Genomic DNA, 20,217 nt, shown 5'->3' on the forward strand with positions numbered 1-20,217 from the left:
GTAATAACCAAATAAATATTTTCCCTTGCTTGAATCCCTAAGAGTCTCTCTCAAAGTGTTTGTAAAATGTTTTTCTCTCTATGAACTCATAAGTCTACCCAATTAATTCATTTTCTTAGCAATGTTCTTTCTGAGCGCTAGCTTGTGGCTTCCGTGCTGCACTGCATTGGTGTTTGAGGGGAACGATGAGTAACAGAAGGCTGTTCTAACTGCCTCAGTCCGCCTGCTTGCAATATCAATAAGCTTAGTGGAGTTCTGTCTCCAAGAAATCAAATTCCTTTGAAAACAAAATAATGCGTGAGATTTAAAATAGCAGCAGACTAATTTGGGGGATCAGGTTTTTAATATTTCTTTCATAGAAGTACTCAAGACAAAAGGGGAGGTTCTAGATGTGTTGAAGTTGACAGGAATTTTTGTTATTGGCCTTACTGAAGTTACGATTTCACATTAAATTTAGAGACCAGTGATTGTATACGGTTATACAAAGCTACACAACTTTGTTTCCACTTAGCTATAACCAAGTTCAATAGTAATTTTGCCATGAATTTACATGGGAACAAAATTAAGGCACTGTTTGTTTGAGTTTCTCACTCAACATATTAGCTACAGTACATGTGTACTATTGTTTGTCTATTTATTATTGTGAGACATATTCCAAAAACTGCTCAAAACCACTGCACTAAGTATCTGTATGGTATCAGCTCCTGGATAGCTGAATATACGTAATATTGTTAAAGTTTACATTACTATTCCAAGCATTAATGCTGCAACCTGAAGTAGTCCCATCCAAATAATCTGCGCTCCTCCTTTCTGTCAGACTATTTCAGTACTACCAGCAGAGGTTTTCAATAACACTAGGTATCGTTTGTAAGACACTGAAGCGTTAATCCCTCTGCTTTAAAAACACTAGAAACACTAGACCACAAGAAAAGAACGGAGTCCATTCAAGCCATGATCTTGAGGGCCCAGTACAGCAAAAGAGAGCTAATGCTGACTATTGTAACTGCAGTTGCCATTTGGGACATGGCAGTTGCCTAATGCTGGAAGAAGAATGTTAAATGTTTGGTCATGCCTTAGGATGAAGTGGAAAAACTTTGCACAGAGTTTTTCATGCAGTGAGAGCTGCAGGACTGACAGCTACTGCATATCCCTGACTCCTTAGTGCACTCGTGTGATCTGTAGAAGGCTCAGAGAGGCAGGTATGGTACAACTAACGCTTAGGAGAGAAACAAATGATCTGAATGGAATTTGGGGACAACATAAAATGAAGTCTTTTAAGTGAATTGCTGAATGATCTTATGCTAATTCAGAAGGAATGTGCTTGGAAAAATTAAGAAAACAAGGGTCATGGGTTCCTAGACTTCACCCAAATTTGGAAATCTAAGAAGTCTTAGATGATGGAGACTATGTTCCACCTTCAATTATCTATAGAATCTCTAGATGAACCTCTCCTGAAGTGCCATCAGGCTACTTCACTGAAACCTCAGAGAAATGTTGATTTTGAGAACATTAAATTTTCCAAGTGAACTAAGTTGGAGATGGAGGTAAAACAAAGTGATCAATTTCCTTTTAGAGCAATGTTTCAGCCCAGAATTTGAGGGAGACTGTCTCTCAGTATAGCTACATGTGCATCTAAGTCTGTCAGTTGTTTGCTCATTTGTGTGAGCATTACATACCCAAAGGTTCTCACAATTCAAGGTTTGGTTCATCTTTGCATTCACTTTACAGGTGGTGCCATGTCACATCATTCCATTAACTGACATGGAGTACCCATAAATCTCAATATTAAAGAACAAGAGAAAGAAGATGAAGAAGCAGGAGGGAAGAGAAGAAAGTCCTGATGATTTCCTACGACAGGGCAGCCCTGAAGAAACTAAGAAGAGAAGAGAAAAAAAGGAAAAGGAGGCGGTAGAGGATTGGCTCACTTACCTCTGAAATCTCAACACCATTGCAAACCAATACTCAAAGGTCTGCAGAAAACAGAGGAAAGATAAAGGAGGGAATAAGGTAGAACTCAAGAGGGGAGAATATGACAGAAAACAAAGAAAAGGGGCAGAACAGCACCGGTTATGTTTGTCCTAAGGCTAGCTAACAGGTTAGATAACTGAAAAAGAAACAGAAATGCACCATACCTTTTCTTTGTCACTGGCTTCTCGAGCCACAGTAGAGCCCTGAAACAGAAAAAATGGATCTAAAAATGTGCATAAGTCAGAAAACTAATTTGAAAATGTTACGATAACAGGTCAAAAAGCAGATGAACTGCATCTTTCTGAACTTGAGAGCTGTTTTAAAGAAAGTTGATACAGTGGATAGAATGCCCCGGGGCTGCTGAACTGCTGCAATCACTTGAAGAAGATGTATCATGAGAGAAGAAAGATGGATTAAATCCTCAATTGCTCTACATCTACTGTCCTCCTGACTGCTGGAGCTTCTTCCTCATGTCTCATCCTCATTTTGAGACTATCACCCTGGAAGTTCAGTTTGCTTGGCAGACTTCTCATCTTTTTGTGCCAGTTCAGCTGCATGGTTATGAAATAGCCTATTCTATATAACTATTTGGACATATGTAATACACATTTGAAAAGGATGTCACGCAATATAAACACATAAAAATATTTAAAAGGATCACAAAGTACAAACAAGAACAAAGCACCTCACAGCAACATGAAGTCAAAAGAAGAGATGCGACCAACTGTGGATTCACAAGATTTACGCAGTGCTTGCCAAAGACATTTTGGATTTTTTTTTCTGATTTATTTCTTAGCTTAAAACTAGAAGGCAATATGGTGCTTTCTGAATAAGTTGGAGGTAACAAAAAAACAGCTGCATATACTTTTTTGCAAATTTCTTGGAGCAGGACCACACCTTTAAGTACCCAGCATTTTTTTATCATATAATAGCACTGCGAGAAATAGAAACTTCAAACATGATAATTGGACACTGAAAGATGGGTAAATTAGCTCTATCGTTTGTTGGAAGGTATGCATTGTGTAAAAGAAATGCTGGAGTCGAGTCTTCCTAGTTTAAAGAACGTGAGGATTCCCAACCACATCTTTTTACACCATGGTTTATTCTGTTTGCAGACAGAAACTTAGATAACTTAGAAAGGATGGAGAGAAAAGATAAGTGGGACAGTACATCGTACTTATTATGTATGGCCCAGCAAGGAGGGTTTTCATTGCATCATATTGTTAACTGATAATAAAGCCTGGTAAAAGTCTGACGTTTTAGTTTACTGATGATACACCTTCTATGTTGTCTTCCGTGCTCTGACAGACTGCTCCAACAGACTATTGGGCCTGAAAAAAGATCAGCTGAAAACCAAACTGGAGGGGAAAAAAAGTGGATTTACAACAGTAAAAATAAGGGACATTGCCAAATTTGACAAAGAAGTCATTTGAATATAATGCCTCAGTGGCCAGGAAAATACCTTTGAAAGTCTATACTGTTCTGTGGTCTCTCTCTCAGTATCTACACAGGTAGAGACTTGTGCTACAAGTGAGCTCTAAGCTGGTGTCAAAAATATTCATGTATGAAAAAGGACTCTGAACCTACAATCACAGATGCTGTTAGCAATGAAAATAAAGAAAAAGTGATTTATAATATACACACTATCACTATAAATCTGCTCAGTAAAGGAGTTTGTCTTGAAGAATAGTATGATACTGATGTTAAATTTAAATTGCAAGGGAAGTTTATCTTTAAAGCAATCCTGTCCAGCTGGACAAGCTGAATAGAGTACAGAAGCATTTGCAGAGGTAAATAACAGCAAGAGCTGTTGACACCAATGCTAGAATCGTCCTGTATATCACTTACGTTTCTTTCTCTTGTGCTTTTGTCCCTTTTTTTAATGCATCTGGACATTATGATGCTTTAAAACACATACAGATCTCTCAAATAAATAATAATAAAAAAATCTTTCTTAGGTAAGGTCTGCTGCCAATAATACTAAATACCAAAGAGTCAACTGTTGATGATCTTATAAATCACGTTCAGTCAACTATCCAACCACTTTCTAGGTAGATACCTGACAGTAGGAAAGGATGCTGCAGTACATAGCATTACGAATCTCTTAATACAGAATGCTAAACAAACATCTTTAAACAAGTTTGCAGTTGCACTTATTGGTTCAACACACAAAAATTAGATGTATTAGAAAGAAGTAGGTCTCTAAGGGGAGACTCTATGGAGGAAATTAAAATACATTCCTTCAGGTAGAAAGACTAAGACTTTATTTTGGGCATTCATTGTAAGCACTGTCTATTAACTACTGGCAAAATTACAATGAGCAGATAAACCTTCTGAAACAAAACTAAAACACGCCTTATGAGAAAAGCAACAGAAAATTTGTTTTTAAGAGCCTTCTATTTTTTACTTGAATTATTTTTAAAATATAGAATGAAATATGAAGCTTTTGTCGTAGTAATGTACTTTGTTAGTAGCATTTTATTGTTTTAAATGGTGATGACAGTTATTTATTTTATAAAAGCCCCCTGCAGAATGGGCTATGGCTTTCCATAATGTTGACAAAAACCTACAGGAATCAGAATTATTATTGTACTTATGTGAAGGGTTTTACCTTTAATTGCTAGTTATATTTAACAAACATACCCGGTGAAATTGCTCAGTTTAAAAATGCACAATACAAATACATTTGTACAATTTCGATAAAACCATCCTTCAGTTTTGCTAAACCTAGATGCAGAAGTAAACCAGTTAATGCTGGCTCTTACATAACACAATTTAAAATTAATTAAAATTCTGAGCAATATTCAAGCATCAGCGTAATCTAACACTAATATTAAAGATTTTCAGCTACTTTATCAGCTATTTCATCAGCAGTTATTTCTCACCTTTAAATCGTATTTTCTATAAACAGATAAACGATGGCTGAACACATTTCTTGTGACAATCATGTATACTTCAACTCCATCAACAGTAAGCCGGTACATGCCCAAAAACTGGGGAAGAAGTGTATTCCCATGACACTCCACAATAAACTGCAAAACCAAAAGAAAAAAACAGAAATGAGGATGGATACATATTATATAAATATATATTTATACATTTTTGAAGACAAAACACCCAGAAATAACACATCTGTTTGCTGAATGTATATTCGTGTGGAGACAAACCTTCAAAAAAATCACGCCAAAACAAACCCCTTCATCAGGAGGTTATCCTGCTTTTAGGCCAGTGTTTAAAAATTGAAATCTTGAACTGTGTAACTTATAACTCTTAACTTCTATAGACAATCTCATAGAGAGAGCAGGTTCCATTTGACACACTTTTCCACTTTTATGGCCCAAAAAGCACACCTAATGCAGATAACATATTTGGTACTGATGTCAAAAAACAGAAATATTTTTTCAAACACCACACTGCTGTATTTTGTACTCTGTTGTCCCAGATTATATTGAATTTGTATGTGTCTCCATTCTCAATATTTGTTTATTATGATGAACATTTTTGTTGCTGTCATCAGCAAGGGGTATTATTTATCATCACCAACTTTCTGCTAGTTCCCACGTGATGGTTGCATTTCAGGGTCAATAGAGTTGAGCAGTGAAGTGCAAGACCCTCTCTTTTTTTATTTACGAATCATTATATTTCCTTAAGGTCACCATATTCCATTACAAATGGACTATTAACCTTGAAAAGATTTGCCACCTGAACCTGAAACCCGTAGTCTTTTTTTTTTTTGATCACGTGCCTTAGAACTAATAGTTCAAATTTTTATTGGAAAGACTACTGGAGGAAGCAGAAAAAGAACAGACTACATTGATGACAAGAACTATTGAAGAGTGAATATTTATTCCCAAAATAAAAACGCCCATACCGTATTAATCCTAAAGCCAACTCAAACACATCCAGTCATATTCTGTGGAACCAAGGAAGAGTTAAACCACAATGATGCAAACTAGAAAAGGACTCACCTGCTTTCCTCTTTCTGTAATTACCAAGTCTTAAACAGAGGAAGTTGGAGAAAATTTAAAAATTCAAGTCCCAAATAGGAAACATGAAAACTAAGCAACAGTCAGCCTTTAAAGCAGTTCAGCTTTTAAATATTTGTTGAACACTGAAGCTGCTCTTTCTTTTGTGCTGGAGTGACTTGATAATTAGAAACACATTATTCTAAAATACAGGAGACTTCAGAAAAAGTTAACTGAATAAGCCATTTGAATTGTTTGACAAAGATAGCTAGTATTTGGTAATCAATAATATAACAGACCTCTTGGAAGCCTAGAGATATTGCAATTTTGGGCCTCTCTGCTAATTTTAAGGAATTTCTCTCACTAACTTTATACTGGAATGTGCATGTATCACATACAGACTTCCCTTTTTAAAATGACAAAATAAAAATAGAGATATTTAAGAATCCTGAAAACAATCCTATCTATCAAGAAACAAAGGGAATGAACAACAAAGATGGAAATTGTTGACTGTGAGTTGAACGTAATTTTGACTAACAACAATGACACGCGAGCTCTGTTGAATCTTGCTGGCACAATTTGGGCTGTAACACTCCTTTCTGCCTGCCCTGTAGCTGTGCTGCAGGTTACAAGCCCTGAAGCAGACAACACAGTCATGATGCAGTTGTGCCACTTCACAGTGAAGCATTTTTAAACTCAGACTACCTATGAATGGGCTAAACATCTTCAGCCACAGCAGAGGCTCAGTGAACGCAAATCAGAACCTTAGGAAGGCAATATGATTGTGCGCCTCAAAATACAAAGAAGTTTGACAGTAAAAGGCCACAAAAGCAATGCCAGTCCTGAGCAGTGCACAAAGATTGATCAGTTTGCACCTGAGACTTCTGTGTTTAACAGATGCAAAAGTCAAGTTGGAGTTCTTGAATTGGAGGATTTTCAACTATAGGGTTGTTATCAACCTCACAAAACAGTTATAACACGTTACAGGATACGTAGCTCATTTTGACCTTCAGTAGTTTCTCTTAAGATCTGATCATAAAGTGAAATTAGAACTATTAATACTGAGGTTACAGAAAACTTGTTTAAAATACTAATCCCTATTAGTCAAACGACATTGATTATTTTGTTATAAACGTCAAGTACTTGCATATGTCCTGAAGATAAGTACTTTTCTAATGCTTTATAGAAGGTGGGAAGGGTTGTTCTTATAAAAACATTTACTGAGTAATCCCTTCTCTAAGATGATCAGGTTCTACAAGGATGATAAAAATGGGTCTAGCTTCCAAGAAGAGTTTAGTGCTGCAGAATTTCAGGCCACTCAACTCTTTAACAGATCCAGCTATTCCTAATCTTACAGCTCTTAACTACAGAATTTGAATTAAAACAAATACTATTATTCCAATTTTCAAAATGGGGATCTGAGATGTGGAAACTTTTTCTGAAACCAGACGGACAGTTTGTGCCATGTGAAGGAACAGCAGCTAGGCATCTGGAGTACTAGCCTAATAATCCCCTGCCCTCCCTCTCAGCTGCGAGGGTCACAGTCTTGACACTTAAACCATCTCTTCAACCCTAGCTATGGCTAACTCTCCAATTTTAACCTTTCTGGTCCCCCAGTGTCCCCATATGTAAAACAGCAATGTCATAAATACAGAACATGTGCAACATACCCACTGTAATAACATAAACCAAATCCTTTGGGCAGCAGTATATAGTCCCCTCCCAAACTGCTCTGTATTACGTAACAAGGGAAAAAGTAATTAATGAGAGTTGCTGAAGTCCTATTTGTAAGTTAGGGGTAGCCATTTGCTAATGCTGTTGTTTCATGTTAATATTTTGCACACAAGCTTTCTGAAGGGGCAGTGTTACTAGCATGCAACACAGGACATGAAAAGCTCTGCTAGTACAGCTCTTCACTTGATAAAAAGGGACTTGGCCTTGTTTTTGCAGACTTCTAAGAGACATTCTCGAAGCAGACCATGTACCGCAACAGTTGTTTCCTACTTGCTGCTGACTGTGGACACTCGTGCCATTGCAATTTAAAGAAAAGCCCCTAAAATGATTTCAGTGTTTCCCATGACAGCATTTCTTATCCTGATGGGGAGACAAAGGAAAGAGGGAGCAATGCCACTTGCTTTCAGCATCTACAAGGTTGGTCTAGAACTTCCTACCTTTGAAACTATCAATCCCCCATATCTGCATCACAGAGGAGGCAAAACGTGTCATCTGTTTGGGTGGGAGTCCAGCAGGACTTGCACTGGTGACTGTGGTTGGCAGATTTTCAATTTGTCCATCTTGATATAAATGAAGGAGCAATTTAGTCACCTCAAGGTGCTTTTTAGGAATGATTTCCTGAAGTTTCCCACTCACAGCTGGAAAAAAAGTGAGCCTAGAAAATAAGCCAGTACATGCTTAACAGGACTGCTAAATTTCAGTGAAAGACCTTCACTCCTTTATGTTAACTCTTTCTAAAAAGAACATTAGAATAACTCTATCAAGCAGCCTTGCTAAATAAAGCTAATACTTAGCTAATACACTTACAAATCCTTATATGCAGTAACAAAATCCATCTTTTCTAAAGAGTGTTGTAATAAACTCCCCCTCATTTTTTGTTAATTCAATTTTCATTTTTCCGCACAGCATGAGGACGATATTACCATTAACAAAATAAAGTATCATTAGGATGTTAACATATTTTATCAGCTGTGCAGCATAAGTTTCAAATATGTAATTTTCTGAGCTCTCTTGAACCCCATGCTTAAAACTGAAAATTAGTAAGAAATTCTTTATGACCCTATATCCCAATTAATTTTTGCATAAATACAGTTTCAAGATTCCCTAATAAGAATAGAACTTTTCCTATCTCATTTTACATGAAAAATAAGATTCTGAGCTTCTTGTTTCCCCATGGTAATGCTAGTAAGGTATCAGGATGACTAGGAGATAACAGTGCATACAATTTATTGGCAAAGAAATAATGCCATTTTTGGCTCTTTTTGGAAAAAATACTGGGTAAAATTCCTATTCCTCCTATTTATCTTCCTCCCCTTGGAGATAATCTGTGGAATGATTTCACGGCAGTGAAGACTAAATCCCAAATTATATCTATCTTGGTTCTATGTGAAACCTCAACATTCCTATTTCTCACAGGTAGCCCTTTTTTGCAAACATTAATTCAGAAATACACAATATGCTCATTCTCCGTTACCACTTTAAATATTGTTTTAATGACTTTCTACATAATGATTAAGGCAATCATCCTTAAATTATGGAGTGCTTATGCAACAAGTCTATAAATTCATTACGATCCTTTCACTAAGAAATGGAATGGCAAGTCATATATTTATTTAAAAACATTTTGGACATTGTGAAGGACAGAACAAGATGCTGATACTCCTTTTTTGGGCTCAGCTTTCTCTTTCAAATCCTCGACTGCAATCACAAATATCTTCCACCAATGGGCTGTGTGCATGTGCATTGGTGTGGAATCACTGCCCAAAAAGCAGGTTGAGAAGTTGTCCAGAATTTCAGAATATTCTGATTATTGCCATTTTCTTGAACCCTAATAATTTCACAGAAGGTTATCTGTTGGGTACTTACGTGGCACTCGAAAGGATGAATTAGCCAACCTACAGCAGATAACAAAGTTACAGATTTTCAAGGCATATGAAGTTGTTTTCTTCCAGTAAGTCATGTAAGAAAGTAATTTCATTTAAGGAAGTGTTCAGTAACACTTCTTTGGTTTTCAGATACAAGTCCTGTGATTCACCACCTTACATTTCATGTTGTTTCAGGCTTGGGCCAGTTTTAATTTTACTTCAAAGCGCACCGTAATCTAAATGTTACCACCATGTGCAATTATGCAGGCTGCAGATCAGCTACCAGGAACATTATGCTTGGTATTGCTACAATCAAATGAATCACTGGGCGTGCTGATTTCTTCTGAAAGTGCTGTGCACAGCATCAACAGCTTATATAGATAAAATACAATAAACATATAGAAAACATCTGCTGGTGAAACCCAGGCCTTAACAGAGCTAGTGCAGCCAAGTCTGTTCTGCCATTTTGTGCAGTTAGATATTTACCTATGAAATTTCACATCTTTCAGTGAAGATTTTCGATGTGTTTTTCAGTAACAGTTCCAGCCCATCGTTGTATGGCTCTTTTGCATATTGCCCTTTTGCAATTCCATCAAAATGCCCACTTTAATGAGTTTCCTGTTTTCAGGGTCACCTCTCCTATAGGAAACAGTGGCCCATGGATGCAGGTGAAATGTAGATTATTTGGAGGAGCACACATACATTCTCATCTCTACTTTTTCTGCTTCTCCTGTTTTTCTTATCAAAGCTCCTTTATAGGATGGTCATCTTAGTACAGGGCAGAGGCCCCATTCTGTGCCGCCTCTTGATTCGCACAAGGAACTGGCTGAAGGGCTTTTCTCAACTGCATTTCTTCACAAACCTCCCATAAATCTTCACCTCCTACTACATTAGGACACAGAGAGAGTCAGGGTCACTGTTACATTGTATGCATCCTCCTTTATGCACATTTGTGTTTAAATAATAGTACATTATATTGCCCTGTTTTGCCTTTTAGCCTACCCTTTCCCTTCTTCTTGTGATGCATACAGGTACAAGTCATGAAGAAATAGGGGGGAGCTGGGAGGAAGCAAGCCACTGACAGCCTGTGCAAATAATGACATGGAGGGAAGATGACACAAACTTAAATGTAGCTCTGCTTTAACAACCTACCAGCTTGATGGCAGCCTGTCTCAGTGCAAATTCCTAGGCACTAGTCCCCACTTTTCTGGGGTATTCTCCAGCCTATGCCATCACCAATTCTGTGATAAAATGGCTTTTAGCCTACAGTAATATTTTTCTACCTATTTATGATTTTAATGTTTTCTTTTACCTTCCAATCGATAATCTTGTGCTGTTCCTTGATTCCTGTGCAGCCTTGAACCCTGCTCTTCGTGCAATTTCCCCTTTTCTCACCTTATTAACTACATTTTTTTCCCTTTCATTTGCCTTCCTGTTTCTTTCATATTTTTTTCCTCTTCAGAGGCTAAGGTAATTCCCCCCCCCCCCCCCCCCGCTTTTGTTTCCTCCTTTATGCTGTCATCTCCCCTTTTTAGCTCATTCTATTATTTCCCCTCTTCCCATTCACTTCCCCATCACTCCACTGTTTGCTGCCTCTGGTAAATGGGCAGTCTCTCTCCTTTATCCTTTACCACTATTCACTATTTCTGCTGGTTGCCAGGGAGACAAACAGGCAGTGCAATAGGTGTCAGTTCTGCATACAACTACCTGTGTAGGGAAGAGAATGTGCAGTCAACAGGGACGGTCACCTATAGAAAACCTAAAGGGTACCCATACTTGTGAGTAGTTTTATACTGGAAGGCTTGTACGCTAACAATTCCCTCTTGTTCACCTGCTTTGAGATGGCTTCTCAATTCCTTTTCTTTACTGAAGTCACCTGGGTGTCAGCACTGAGGAATAATAAATCCCTTTTGAAGTCCATTTTAATGAAAAAGGAAGAAAAAAAAAAGCATGCAAAAGGTGGTGTTTTTTCTGAGGCACTCAAGTTGCTTTCATTTTATTTTTAAAAATTTCCATCTTGCCCATCATCTATTCTCCAAGACCACAGGATTCCACTTCTACATCAGTTTACACCAACTTAATTTTAAAGCAAGTTTAGCTCACTAGGAAGGACAGGGTGTCTTGATTCAGACATTTCAGAAACTACAACATCTGCGTACAGAATTTTACTCAACTGTCACTGATTTCTGCCCCTGAAAATAATATTTGTAGTTTACAAAATATCCACATATATACTAATATCTACATTAGTATATTCTGTATTTTACATAATTACTCAATACATTTTTTGCACAGGCAAGTACATCCAAAAGTAACATATAAACATAGCCTGAATATATGCTGAAATGAAAAGTTTTCCTTCAGGAGGAAGCAGGGTATTACCTGTTCCTTAAACACAGGGTGAAATCCTGGCAATGCACTTATCACAGATGACTTTGCTGAGCTCTCCTTTAACAATGCCAAAGGGAGCGGTAGGTTTAACTCCAGTTTTCTGGTCCATGCTTTTGGGGTCAGGAGCATAGGTTTAAAACAAAACAGCACTAGATTTGGAGGTATTTCAAATGAATATTTGATTTTGTCATCAAATACTACTGAAGTATTTAACACAAACATGCTTGATTAACTTACAAAGTTTTAAATGGTCAAACTACATCTGAGAGCAGGTAAGCCCAATATAGCAAAGCCTTCTAATATTTCAAAGTCTGACCCATTTGAGCATAACAAAGGTTCTAATGCATTTGACAAGTAAATGACATTCAGCTGAAGTAACACCTGAAGAGTAGCGGGAAGGGTTCTACTAACTGATAGCATAATGGTAATATAAGCAGCCTAAACCAATCGCAAATTATCATTAAAAAACAACTAAAAAGCAGCATTTTACATTAGGTATCAGAAAAAATTACAGTAGTTAAAAACTGGTTAGCATGGAAATTCACAGTATAAGAACCTAACATGTCATATATGTTTGTATTTACCATCACGCTTAGAAACCTGGCTGGTTCATGCTCTAGGCCATTTTGTCTTTACATGTAAATAGAAAGCTGATCTATGCACGATGGACTCTATAGTCATAAGTAACAAGATGCTTTGCAACTTTAAGCATGGAGACATTATTCCCCCCTATTTGTGTAGAAGTGATGGGCTTAGATATTGTGGTTTTTTTTTTTAACTTTGCAAGAGAAAACAATGTTCTCTAGTGTTCCTACTCAGTACTAAAAGCGTCAGACTCATCTGATGAGTTGACAGAAAGTGTCAATGTTTAGACTGAAGCGTTCACCATCTGTCTGAGGTTGTAGGCCTGACTGCCATGAAAAAAAAAAAAGGCATCACATCAGACAGCGTAAATGGATGAACATAACTCATAATTTTGGACAGCAACTATAATTTACAGTTGCCAGGACTATTATTTACAATTCAACAGTTTTAATTTTAAATTGCTATATATACTTATATGGTGTTTCTATAGTAACTTCTTCTGACATTCCTTCAAGCCTGGTTCACTTTTAGTTACTTACACATTTCTAGTATGCAGCCTTGGGCTTGGAATTTGATCTTTTTGGTTTTAGTATTGATTTTTTCTTTTAAATTTTAAATAGTGGTAATAATACTGTAAATTGGGATGCACCTGACTTGGTTACTTTTGTAAAATGCCATGCGATATTGCAATAGAAGTCTACCCAGAAAAGAGAAAGCTAATAACAGCCAAAATAACTTATTTTATTTTCACTGCTAACAAGTTACTAGCCATTCTGTTTTCTGAAAATAACCTGATTTCTCTAAGGTGTACAGTCACATCCATTATATCTTTGGTCAATTAAAAACTAGGCAATCTAGACTTGTATTTTTAGACTTACAAGCATTTACAGGCTACGCACAATTCCTGCTCTTTTGTAAATACCTAAGTAATTAGAGTATGTAATTACAACCTCAGTTCCTCACAGCTCCAAGGAACAGATGGATTATTACACCTCCAGACAGATGGAGAGAAGGACGGGAGGAACTGGATGGGTTAGAGGACTGTACGGCTCCATGATCTCCAGTTACTGATAAAACAGCCTTTACTTCTACTTTCCAGTGGCAGTCTACATGTCTCTTTCTAACCTTTTGGTGACTTCACAAAAAATCATTGGTACTTGGAGTTGGATTTCGGAGGTGTTCATGGGAGAACTGCCCTGCTATGTTTCTCTGCTGACAACACAAACTCCCAGATGCCTCATCAGTAGCTTCATAGTTCAAAATGATGCAAGAAGAATGACAGGCTGTTTTGCAAGTGCCAGGGACAAAGACTATTTTGGTGAATGAAGAACATATCCAGTCTCTCACACTTCTGACTTGACATGGTTTCCTCCCCACTATCCTTTCTTTAAAGATAGCTGTCATCTTGTACTTATTGTTAAGCAGTTCAAGCAGCCTTGGAAAACTTTCATAAGGCTTGTTTGGTCCCTAAGCAAGGACAGATACTTCTGAGGTCTAGGATGATTCTATCAGCTTGGATCTATTAGCCTTAATAAGGAAACAGTTGAGTAAATATTATGTTTTAAATGAAACTCATCCAGAGTTTCAACCTGTGGAAAACACCTGGAATGAATTTGTAGAGGGGAAGGAAAAAACAAAAAAAAGGCCTGAGAGAGGAAAGAGATGATCTGTCATAAATGGCATGGATTTAACTCCTAATCATGCCAGAAGTAACTGGAAGATAATTCCTGCTTTCTTGGGCAGGAGAAAGAGGATGCAAGGTAAGATACCAAGGGTTCACAAGTTACTGTTCATAATGGATAGGTGATCTATCTTCAGGCCCTTTAAGGGTACTAGATCCCTAACAAGGGAGAAACAGTCTTCTAAAATTCACATGAATCACCTCTCTAGTCTTCATGCACCTGAGAAAGGTTATTCCTCCCAGGATGATCCCCTGCACTACATAACTGTGTCTGAACATGTCTGCATGCTCCCCTCCTTAGAAGGCTGAACCTTTCAAATACAGCTCTGCTCTAGGAGCAGTCTGCCATTGGGTATGATGTAAAGGCATGCCACTAGAAGGCCCAAACTAGTGCCAAACACAATCACACCTGGGCTGTGAAGCACACTTAGCCGGGCCAGAAATTTTCATGTGTAGTGAGTGCTGCTGGCTATCAGCGAACTGAAATCGGAGAAAAGCTAACAAGCAGACTTTTCCCTAAAAATCCCATATTTTGTACCTTTGTGTGTAATTACAATTAGCTGCTTTAACTGTAGCAACAAGTACAATTAAGGAAAATACTGGGCCATAAGGGAAGTGTTTAAATCAGTACAGGGAACTTGACATTTCCTCTACTGGCAGAAGAGAATATGCCAAGATAACGCAAGCTCTTCTGAGTTCAGTTTATTGACAAAGATTTCCACAGGAGTACCAGTGCAGTATCTGCAAAGCCCTGTACTACTGCAATTAAGCCATCTGACAACCATAATGCTACATCCATACCAGTGAATTAGACAGGTCTTGGACTGTCCTCTGGCATCAGTTCTAGTTGCAACGGAATAACACATATCCAAATTATTAAGTTCTCAAAAACAGGATGCCTATATTCAGATTCCTAAGTAGGACTGGTAACTGGCCTGAGTTAATACCTTGAACCTCGCTCAGAATTATCTGGGAGGCAGCTAGTGGGCCCAAAGCAAAATGACAACAGGGACCATTAATAAGCTCAAGTGCTAGTGGATGTTATCTGGCATTGCATTGTTTGCTAGTAGAAAGGCAGTCTAAGGCCAATCTGTGTGGGATGACTTGGTCAAGGGAGTTATTAAAACCTTCCCACCAGGCCAGTGGGGTCTCTAGACTTCGTCAAGCAGACTAAGATAAGCTTCACTTGCCTCAAAAACACCTAGAGAAGAGGGAGGACAAGCTGTTGTTCCTAATGATTCGAAGCATTTGATTTCCAGGAGCAACACACGACATGATATCAGCCGTCACCAGAGTTAGTGGGATTTAATTTAGATTTTCTTTAATTAATTAAAATTATTTTGTTCAGCGCATTGCTGAAGATAGTGAAATTAATTTATGTCATTAAAAAGTCCAATTATTAAACTGCCTCTCTACGTAAATTCCTCTGCATTTACAATGCTTTGTAAAGTGCTCTCAAGTTCTGAGACAAAAAGAAATACAAGTCATATCTTCATGAATTTTTTTGAGGCACCAATGAGAGCCTTCTTATATGGATGGTTTTCCAGTATAAAGTGAAATTAGATGCCTGGTACGGATAACTTTCAGATCATTACTTCTTGTAATCTAGCCTATTATGAACCCTGATGTTTGAAAGCATTAATGAAAAAAGATTCCAAATGATTAAGTTCATTCACGTTGGCACTGCCTTCACTGACGCTCTTGAAGGGAGATGAAAAGCAGTATGACTTTTCAGCTGGATTAAGTCTCAAAATCTGGATCATTAATACCAGCTTCCAATGCCAAATCAGAAATGGACTAAAACTTTAATTCTGCTGTACTGCTTCACAGATCAAAACCCCTTTCAAATCAAAGCTAAAATTGTAAGTTTGAAAACTCTAATAAATAATAACCCTAAAATTACCATTAGATAAAAGTTTAAAACTTCTCTTCAGTAAAACTGTAATTAAAAGATGGTCTTAGGAATATTTCTGATAGTGACAATATTTATCTACGTTGAAACAAACACATGGTAGTCCTACATTTTATTTAAACAGAGAACAACATGCAGAGAGAAAAGAGAGTTTGTATGTAATTCATTGAAGGCTTCCCAAGCTACTCTGGACTTGGACAGCATTCAGAGATCTCCCTTCAGCAGAGGAAAAACAGAGAGGGAGACAGCCAAGCAGCACCACAAAGATAGCTGGCAATACCTTCAATCCCAAGCACCCTGAAATCATGCTTTTGCCTCCCTTCCACCTCAAAAGATGGCTTTAAAACTGGTTTTACAAAAGTAACAGTGTTTAAGAAAAAGGTAAAAGAAAAAAAAAAAAGTCAAGCTTAAGTACTTTATATTCACCCAGTGCTGCTTTCAAACTGGAGTTTGATATTCCTATTATATATCGGTTGAAGCTGTTAGAAAATTACTAAACATTGCAAGACAAGACATAAACCACTGGAAACAACAACCAAAAAACCTCAACCCTGGATGTTCCGAAGTCTTTCCCTGAAATCCCAGTCCACGGAAGTGAGCAGGAAGATGTAAAGAAGCATAAAAAACCCCCCTTCTTTTGGGTATCATATTTTAGATGATTTTGAGATATTTTTGCGGTTCACACAGCTTTAGAGTTTATTCAGACAGATCTGGAGCTAAGAAAATTAGCACTGATTTTATTAAGGCTTTTTGTATTTCCTAAGTTCTGTTCCTCCCCGTGCCATCCACACACATTATACACTGGCACAGTATGATCAATATCAAGGCTGATTTGAGGGAACTCCACTGTTCATTTTTGATTGTAATGTCATTCCTAGAAATTCACAGGGCAAAACTTGCTTCTTTATCAGCAGAAATGTTACATTAAATTATACCAAATATTTTATTTCTCCTACAATACAACTTATTAATTTTTTGAAATACATTGTTAGTGAAACACATAAAACATTGAGTCATCAGAGCAGGAAGAAAGAGGTCACCTGCACCATTCATACCCAAGTACACAGACATCACCAAGCTAGCTCAGAATAAAGGAGCTTCAAGCCTGGGAGTCCACTAGCTGAAACAGCAAGCATCTTCCTAGTAAGATGAAGGAGCTTATGGGCTCCAAGTTAGTATCTCTGTATCATGTAGACACATCATTTTACTTAAAGGTAGCTTAGATATATAGAAAAGTGCAGCCTTGTGAATTGCAGACATTGCTCATGCAGGGAAAAAGTCTGAAGTGACTCTTTTTCCATAATTTAAAACTTTTAACACTCTAAAAAAGATTGGCACTATAATAGCTAAGAAGAGATCCTACACCCTGATAATAATTAGTATATTACCTGATGGTATTTCTTCAGTATGTTGTGCATTTCTGCTACATCTTCACTTGTTATAGTTTTGATGATATATCTTTTGTCGTAAGACGTATGAAAGCGGGCACCACTCCGTGCTTGGGAATCATTGGCAAGGGGTGCACTTCTTGTCAATGAATTCTGTCAATTGATTTAAAACAAACAAAAAAAAGCATCAGATCAGACAAAAATATGCAACTTTTAATTACAACAAATATCAACCATTCACATTCATTGTTTAATCTTTTTCAGTACATCTGCACTGAGCTGAATTCTGCAATCCATGTAATCACAGACCATGTTATTTTGACAAATCACTTCAAAAATATTCTGGGAACAAAAGAATGTTAGGGGGAAGGTATTGCCCATCAGCAGTTCAAAAGTAATTCTCAACACTGAATGCGAATTTATTGTACCTTGTTACATATATATTACCAGCTTTTGGAAAGAAAATGTATGGCAATTAAAAATCCAAAAGGAACGCTGTATTGCACAACAATAACTACAAACAGAGGATTCATCCGTAGTAACAGTATCACTTTAAAACTGAGCCGGATTTCCTCTTGAGCCAGCGTGAGCTGAGCTATTCCAACGATTTCATACCTAAAGTTAAGCAAGTAATGTTATGGACAGTACCTCCTTTTGTAAAATAGACCCACCTTCCTACAGACTCAAGAAGGGAAGATTAGTTAATGACCGTAGAGTAGTTAGAAGAAAAACTGCTAGAGATTAGTGACCAGTTTTAGACTGAAGCTTGAGACTACTTGCACTTCAACAGTAGGAAGAGGAGCCTTCTGTTTTGTTTTTTTTTTTTCCAGAAAATCAGACATATCCAGATTAGATTTCTTTATATTTAAAAACAGTAAAAATAAATTAGACAAAATGTTGCAACTCGCTTTTGGCTGGAAACATCCTTCTTTACCAGTAACAGTTTATGCCAATTGTTACATACTTGAATCACACCATTATTTTTTTTAAAAAATAAGTAGTAACAGCAATAGCACTGCCATGAGAAAACACAACGATGTTCTTACACCCCATGTGTACTTCCATAAAAATCAACCATACTCTGAGAAGGTTAAACAAGTTAATTACAGACAGTTGGAACACTTCTATGTTTATAAAATAAACTTGCAGCACTGATTCAGTATAACCCTACTGGTAGCAGAAAACCCCAGCTCCTCCTATCGTTCCTCATTGTACCATACAGCAAAACCAGCTGCTGCTAAACTGAAATATGCTTTCCCCCTTCCATGCTCACGTAGCGTAACTATTTCCCTACTAGAAGAAAAGCCATTTTCACAGAAAGTTTTAATAAAATTTTGTATATAAATGTAAATGTTGCAGATTCCTAAATAGCAATCAGCTCCAGCAGCTACAGAATATGACGTGTTTGTGTGGCTTGATAAGGCACCGTGAACTAAACAGATTTACACTGGAAGAACGATGTGATGCTTTCAGAAAGTAATTGCAAATAGGCTCAGTCTACCACAACCAGGTACCAAACCCACAAAATTTTATTTTTATAGAAGCTATGTCTTATTTGGAAGTTTTACCATTGATGAATCTGTTCACAAGCATTATGGACTTCAGCAGCAGCTGGACATGCAGATTCAACCCCAGTGACAGAGGATCAGTAATTATTATAAAGTAACAATTTCAACCAAGAGATGAGGGCAACTATAACCCCAATTTAAGAAGACACTTGAACACATAACAATTATGTCTCCATATTTTGGAGAACCATTGACTTCAACAGGCCTTCAGCAGAGTTAAATCTTATCCCAAATGTGGGATGCTTTCTGAAAGCATTTTAATATGAAATAAAAACGTTTTCCCACAAGGTTACTTTGTTCAACTAAACTACTCAGGAGTAGGAGGAATAATAGTAAATCACCTAAAAGCACACAGCTCTACAAGGTCTTATTAGAATGAAAACCTTAATTATGACATGTAGGAGAAATAAATCTTTGCACGCTTCTTCCTGTAAATTTCTAGGCTTGTGCAATGAACTGGAACCATTACTAATGTCAACAATTTTAATGGATGCGAGTCCTGATACACCATCACTTCACATGGTATTGAAGATACTAGAAAAGGGAATTTAAGTATTATTGCAGTTTTCTTTACCCCTTTTCAGATGTTTCCTGTTCAAATTCACTTCCCACCACTGAAATGTTTTTATGTACCTATGAAGTTTATTCAAGAGAACAGGAATCATAAATGGATTGAATTTTCTTAATGATACACTTGATACCAGTACTCCATTAATTTTCAAACTGATTATGGAAACCATCCTCTGTAGAAACTCTCTCTATTATAGAGTCAGGACTTGGCTTTATTGCCAGGACATATATGAAGATGAAGAACTGATAATAGAAGTTTTTAAAAAGTTCTGCAAATTCAGTTACCTTCATCACAAACTAGAAAATATGATGTAGCATAATTATTTTTAATTTTGAAAAAGGCTAAAGCATGGGTAATCATTAGTGTATGTAGTGAATTAAACTACTACTAAGTTATTAGGCTGTAATTCAGTTAGCAATAATAAAGGCTACTGGGTAATTATTTGCTATTGTTCCCAAGAAAAAGGTGTGTTATTCTGAGGCTATTGCAATGAAGCAGTAGCTGCGGTTTTCTGAACGTATTTTTCCCAGAGAACCCTAGTCTTCAAACTACAGCCATGTGGTATAAACCTTGAAAGTGATTAACCTGG

General features: G+C 37.1%; 1 protein-coding gene across 1 annotated transcript in view; it reads right to left on the reverse strand.

Annotated features, from left to right (window-relative positions):
• PIP4K2A (phosphatidylinositol-5-phosphate 4-kinase type 2 alpha) overlaps positions 1–20,217 on the reverse strand; it is a 117,846-nt gene that overhangs the window by 16,365 nt on the left and 81,264 nt on the right. The window contains exons 4-6 of the mRNA XM_064444788.1: positions 17,490–17,642; positions 4,854–5,000; positions 2,133–2,171 (exon numbers count right to left, since the gene is read on the reverse strand). Coding sequence (XP_064300858.1) covers positions 2,133–2,171; positions 4,854–5,000; positions 17,490–17,642 — 339 coding nt within the window. The remainder of the gene's footprint in view (positions 1–2,132; positions 2,172–4,853; positions 5,001–17,489; positions 17,643–20,217) is intronic.

Source organism: Phalacrocorax carbo, chromosome 2 (genome assembly GCF_963921805.1).
Source record: "Phalacrocorax carbo chromosome 2, bPhaCar2.1, whole genome shotgun sequence".
In the NCBI taxonomy this organism is placed as follows: Eukaryota; Metazoa; Chordata; class Aves; order Suliformes; family Phalacrocoracidae; genus Phalacrocorax; species Phalacrocorax carbo.